This window comes from Ahaetulla prasina, chromosome 5 (assembly GCF_028640845.1).
Source record: "Ahaetulla prasina isolate Xishuangbanna chromosome 5, ASM2864084v1, whole genome shotgun sequence".
Lineage (NCBI taxonomy): Eukaryota > Metazoa > Chordata > Lepidosauria > Squamata > Colubridae > Ahaetulla > Ahaetulla prasina.
In genome coordinates this window covers 60,677,205-60,683,204 of record NC_080543.1, presented here as the reverse complement: position 1 = coordinate 60,683,204, position 6,000 = coordinate 60,677,205, and the positions used below count along the sequence as shown (strand labels likewise).

General features: G+C 40.2%; 1 protein-coding gene across 1 annotated transcript; it reads right to left on the bottom strand.

Annotated features, from left to right (window-relative positions):
* Nucleotides 1-970: 970 nt before the first annotated feature.
* LOC131200290 (uncharacterized) lies at nucleotides 971-5,960 on the bottom strand. The gene is made up of 2 exons (XM_058186944.1): nucleotides 5,822-5,960; nucleotides 971-2,844 (listed from the first exon to the last, which is right to left on the bottom strand). Exons 1-2 carry the CDS (start codon nucleotides 5,868-5,870, stop codon nucleotides 2,114-2,116), a joined length of 780 nt encoding a protein of 259 aa, XP_058042927.1. The 5' UTR covers nucleotides 5,871-5,960; the 3' UTR covers nucleotides 971-2,113.
* Between the last annotated feature and the right edge of the window lie 40 nt (nucleotides 5,961-6,000).

The following is a 6,000-nucleotide window of genomic DNA, read 5'->3' as shown; positions in this document are numbered from 1 at the left end:
TCTTGCTTGGTTGCTGCATGCCATTTTTCCATGTACTTAACTACTATCAGATCAAACTGGTGTTTCATGAACATAGCAGGAGCCCCTGTGAAGCCTCCTGCAAAACATCCTTGTCTGCAAATGACCCATTTGCCTGCTTCCCACAGATTCTTAATTTTTTTCTTCAGATCACTTATTTATTTATTTTATTATTTATTTTATTTAATCAAATTTTTATACCGCCCTATCTCCCGAAGGACTCAGGGTGGTTTACAGCCTGATAAAAACACAAGAATAAATACAAGATAAAAACACTATTTAAAAAACTTATTGAATTAGGCCAGATTTAAAATTATAATTAAAATAATAAAAACCCCATTAAAAACTAAATTTAGAATTAAAATTCTAGTCCAGTCCTGCGCAGATAAATAGATGTGTCTTAAGCTCGCGGCGAAAGGTTCGAAGGTCAGGAAGTTGGCGGAGTCCTGGGGGAAGTTCATTCCAGAGGGTGGGAGCCCCCACAGAGAAGGCCCTTCCCCTGGGTGTCGCCAGTTGGCACTGCCTGGCGGATGGCACCCTAAGGAGTCCCTCTCTGTGAGAGCGTACGGGTCGGTGGGAGGCAATCGGTGGCAGTGGACGGTCCCGTAAGTAACCCGGCCCTATGCCCTCTGTCCTTGCCCAGAGTTGGAAGATTCTTCTGGCTGACCTTCTGTTTGTTCTCCTTTCCACAGTTGGTGGAAAGGAGTGGTCCTTGGATTCATGTACTGGTAGTCCTCGATTTACAACAGTTCATTCATTTAGTGACCATTCAACATTATAACAGCATTGAAAAATGTGACTTATGACAATATTTCACACTTACAACTTTTGTAGCAGCCCCATGTTCATGTGATCAAAATTCAGATGCTTGGCAACTGGTTTATATTTATGCCTGTTGCTGTGTCACAAGGTCATGTCATCACCTGTTGACAAGCAAAATCAATGGGGAAGCCAATTTCATTTAACAACTGTGTTACTAACTCATCAACTGCAGTGATTCACTTAACAACTATGGCAAGAAAGGTTGTAAAATGGGTCAAAACTCTTCTAATAAATGTCTCACTTAACAAGAGAAATTTTGGGCTCAGATGTGGTCCTAAGTCAAGAACTACCTATATTGGCCTGTTTTTCTCCAGAATGGGGAGAAACAACTGTTTATAATCCTTTACACTTTCATACACTCCCTCACTTTTGCAATCTGCAGGGACACTACAAATGAGGACACTACCCCATGTCCAGCCTTGAGCCACAGCAGATTTACTTCTTTATTTGGGAAACATTCATTCACCTATCACAGTCTGCCTGAGCACCATGACATACTTTCTTCCATGCCCGATATCACTTTAGGCAACTTCGTTCAATAAGACAAAAGGAAAAAAGGAAGTTTGACAGCCTCGGGATCAATATCCTTTGACACAGAAAGATCACATTCACTGCTCCAAAGCCAAGTTCTCTCTTGCTTTCTGGTCATTCCTCAGCTGAACTTGCAGAGGGACAAAGATGAATGAGGATAAGAGTGGAAAGAGCCAGACACATTCAACAAAACTTCCTAGCCTAAATAAATTTTTAGACACAGATTGTTGCCTTACATATATTCCTTAATGGTGCCCTTATGTGGCAGTAGGAAGGGACATAGGATTAATCTCACAACACTCTCCCTATAATGACATCCCAGCTGTTATCACTGCTCTCGACTCAAAAATTGTAAATTCCATCAGTTTCTGTGAAATCGAATGCAGGACCCAAAAACCAATTATCAAGATTTGCTGCAGTAATTATTTATTTAATAGCACACACTGGAGGAATAAAGGGATGGATTCCTAGGGACAAAAGGATACACTCTTATTTAAACATTTCAGAAAGGAGAAAAGATGTAATCATTTATATGCATAGGTAATAGATGATGTAAGCATATATATTCGTTATTAGCACACTTCAAGTTACTTCCCTGTCCTTCTACTATTAACTATCCTCAAGAAAGAATTCTTGTCTTATTAGAAAGAGACATATCAGTTACATTATCATGGAAAGGTGGATAAATGTTCTTAAGAACCAGGAATACCAAGGTTGCCTTCTTTTCCGTGCCACATTCCTCCTATTCACTGGTAGCCTGGAAGAAGGTGGTTTCTTGGCTGGGACTTTCAGCATTGGGAGTGCTGCTCTTGAGAGACAGGGAGGGGAGCTGACCTGAGAGCATTTCATAGGAGTCAGCCAGCATAGCTGCAGATGTGCTCGCTTCAGAAACCAGCTTGATGGTAGCCGAGTGTGACATCCGCCCTGTGGGGTCTTGGGGACCAAGAAGATAGGCACTGGTGGATCCTTTTTTGACCATGGAAATGTCAGGAGGTCTGAAGCCAGATGAGCTTTTTCTTGTGGGGATGCTGCGGCTGTGGATGGAATGTGCATAGCCCCGGTTGGCCGGTGGGCTTGGAGCTATGGATGCATCCCCAGGAGGGGCAATGCTGGCCTCAGCAAAGCTCAGGCTGTCTGTTGATCTGCTTTCACCCGCTGGGGTGCTGGTAGCCTGGAAGAAAGTGGTCTCTTGGCTGGGACTTTCAGCATTGGGAGTACTGCTCTCAAAAGGTAGGGAGTGGAGCTGACCTGAAAGCATTTCATAGGTATCGACCATCATAGCTGCAGATGTACTCACTTCAGAAACCAGCTCCATGGTAACCATGGTTGATAGCCACTCATTTGGAAACCTTGCTTCAGGTTCCAAGGAGGTGTTTGACTCTGATTCTGGGGAAGAAGAGTCAGTCAGGTCCTGTATGCCTCCAAGTGCTTCGGGGCTGGGAAAGGTCACTTGACTTCCTGTGTGCTCTGAAACTGTGAAATATCAGTGTTTAATTCTTATATTTAATTAAATTATTACATTGATTAATTATGTGGTAACATTTTTATCCAGTGAATTCAACTAGCCTATTATCTTTTATTAATTTTTATTAATCATTTGATGTCAATCCTATATTCTCTATTATACTCTGAAGAAAATATTTTTCTTCTTTACATTTTTCATTTGCTTTGGATTAAGCAAGGAGTTTCTGTTCCTTTTATGAAAAGGTTTTTGTAGCAGTTGTTGCCTCCTTTCTTTTGGACTTTTCTGTGATATAAGAAGCCTTCTGATTATCTGAGAGATTTGGGAACAGGACAAACAGCTTCAAATGGTGTTGCTTGGAGATGGTTATTTCTCACAAAATAAGATACAAAATATTGTATCCCCCAAGGCTCCATTCAGTACCCACATGGAATAGTTGGGAGGGATCACCAGGAGGCATGGAATTAGTTACTATAAGTATGTTGGTGATACCAAATCTGTTTCTATGAAATCTGATGTCCTCCAGTCTTGCATATAGAGATAGTCCTGGGGTTACGACCATTCCTCCAGCAACTTTTCAATGTGACAGTGTAGCTGAATGAATAGTATTTAGGCCTGGTCCTGAAGTTGCGACTGCTGTATGATCAAAAACTGCATGTTTGATAGCCTGCTCACTCAATCTCACAGTCACTTCAATTCCATCCACCTGCCTATCTCCCTATATCTCTGTCATTCTGAGCATTCTGCTGCCCTGCACTCCACTGCCTCAGTTGACCTTTGCCATCTTCTTGCTCCTGCTGCCAACCAAGCACATCCAGGCAGATGCTGGCTGCATGAGGTCTTCTCCTTCCTAAGTTCGCACATGGCAGTTTCCTCATGAGATTTCAGGAAAAAGAACTTGCATGGCCAGCATCTGCCTTGTGGGAGCAAGAAGATAGCAAACATTGACTAGGACAGTGGAGCAGAGGGTGACAAGGGCCTTAGAGTGCAAGGCAGTGAAGGTGGCTAGGGCTTCATGCCATACCATTCTGCTGTGCTGAGCTGTGCTAGCTGCTTCTTCTTAGGGCCATTGTGGTTTCATGCTGCAGGACTGAGCGAGGATGGAGGAGCTGTGGCTTCACTCTATACTGCAGCTCAGGAGATTCTTGCAGTCCCAGAGCCATGGAATATCAAGAAGCCACTGAGCTACAGCATGGTAAGCAGCTCCAGAGCAGCGCAGTTGGGGGAAGTTAGAGTCTCTTGGAAGAATCAAGGCTTAGGGCTGAGAGGGACTAAAGCGGAAATGGCTTGGATAGGGGTGGATCTTCAGCTAATGATAGATGAGTTTCAGTCAACCGTGGCAACAGGGATTTTCTGGGATTGCCACAGCTTAACAATTGCATCTCCTGGCGATGGAAATTCTGGCCTCAGTTGCTATTGTAACTTGAGGACTATCTGTAATAATATGTTCCCACAATAACATAACATAATTTGGGGGAAAACAGAGTTGCTCTTGTGGAAAAATAGGAGCAGGAAGAAATATTAGTTATGTTTGCTGCCTTGAATAACTTATAAAATAATAAAGGCAGGATAAAAATCTATTGAAAACAGTGAAAACAAATGAAGCAAATAGAATTAAAATTAGAAATTAATACCAATTGTTTAAAAAAGAGTAGGACATTTTTAAAGCTACTAAATATACTAAGCTGTCTAATAATTCTGGGGAGGGGATTTTCACTGTCATTAACTGAAATGGAAACAAAAAGAAGCTGAATTATTGAATGAATGAATGAATGAATGAATGAATGAATGAATGAATGAATGAATACATCTCAATTTGCCATTAGGAAAGGAAGGCCAAGGAAATCAAATGACAGGAGGTTCATATAGAAAAAAGTGTTCACTCAGATAGACTCAACTTTGGTCATGTAGATCTTTAAATGTAATTGACAGCCTACACATACCTGTCAACTGAAGTTTCTGGAGCAGACACAAAAACTGAAAACAGAAAAACTTTCATCTCCCTCCCCAGTTATAAGAGAATAACAGAATAATGGAGTTGGAAGGGACCTTGGAGGTCTTCTAGTCCAACTCTCTACTGAGACAGGCAACCCTATATCATTTCAGACCAATGGTTGTCCCAAACTTCCAGTATTGGTGCATTCACAACATTTGGAGGCAAGTTGTTTTACTGATTAATTTTTCTAAATGTTGTAAGCATCAAGGCTTATGTTAAAAATATTACATTGGCTTTTGAACAGGCAAGACTTTAAGAAAAAGACTATAGATTCTCAAGCTTCTTTAATATATTTATTTCATTGTAGATGGAATATTAATCTTAGACTGTTAGCGCTGCACAAACCATTTGGAAGGTTGTTTTGCTCATCTCACAAAGCTTCTCTCCAAATGGTTGCACAGCCCTAATATTAGAACTACAGACACTGTACTGTGCAATCAATTTCAAGAACATAGCGCTATATTCTGTTTTTTAATGCTGTCTTAAGAAATATTTTCTTTGCCAATGTAAGCAATGAGATTCTTGACATTATTCAAGAAAGTCATCAGCACTCATTTTAAAAGTTAAATATGATGTAGATATATTTGAAAAGCAAACTTTTACTAGTAAATAATATGAGTTGAGTATACTTGTTATCCATTCCTATTTTTCTAGAGGGCTGAAAGTAAAAAAAATAAGACTAAAAAAGGTAAAATCCAAATAAAAAAGGCTGATGCATTTATTTTATAACTCTGCTTGAGATGTTTTCCTGATACCATAAAACACTACCACATCTGTATATAATTTTCATAATAAAAAAGTAAAACTAAGTTACCAACCCCACAACTCTTACAAACAAGAAAAAATAGATTTAACATTAGAAGTGAAAGAGTAGGCGGCCACTCAAAAGAAGACTAAAATAGCTTCTAAATCTACTAAACAGTCTACTTAAAATTACATATTAAACTTTGTGAAACAGGGGTTTTTTTTAGCTTAAGAAAGTCTTGACTTACCCAGCAAAATGTAAAGGACAAGTTTCCAGCAATACCTCCATGGTTCCATAATTCTGCTGGAGTTCCTTTCAGTACCTGTTTCACTTATGAGAGTGCCTTGATACTGCTCCTGTTATAAAGTGGGATGCTGTATTGCCATGTTTCCGCCCGAAGTAATTTCTCATGCTATTAGCCACAAA

What these genes read in the sequence shown, in the direction of transcription:
- LOC131200290 (XM_058186944.1), bottom strand. Translation starts at nt 5,870, where the DNA reads ATGGAACCATGGAGGTATTGCTGGAAACTTGTCCTTTACATTTTGCTG. An exon ending in TGTCCTTTACATTTTGCTGG is followed by an intron (nt 2,845 to 5,821) that starts GTAAGTCAAGAC and finishes GATATTTCACAG; the next exon opens with TTTCAGAGCACACAGGAAGT.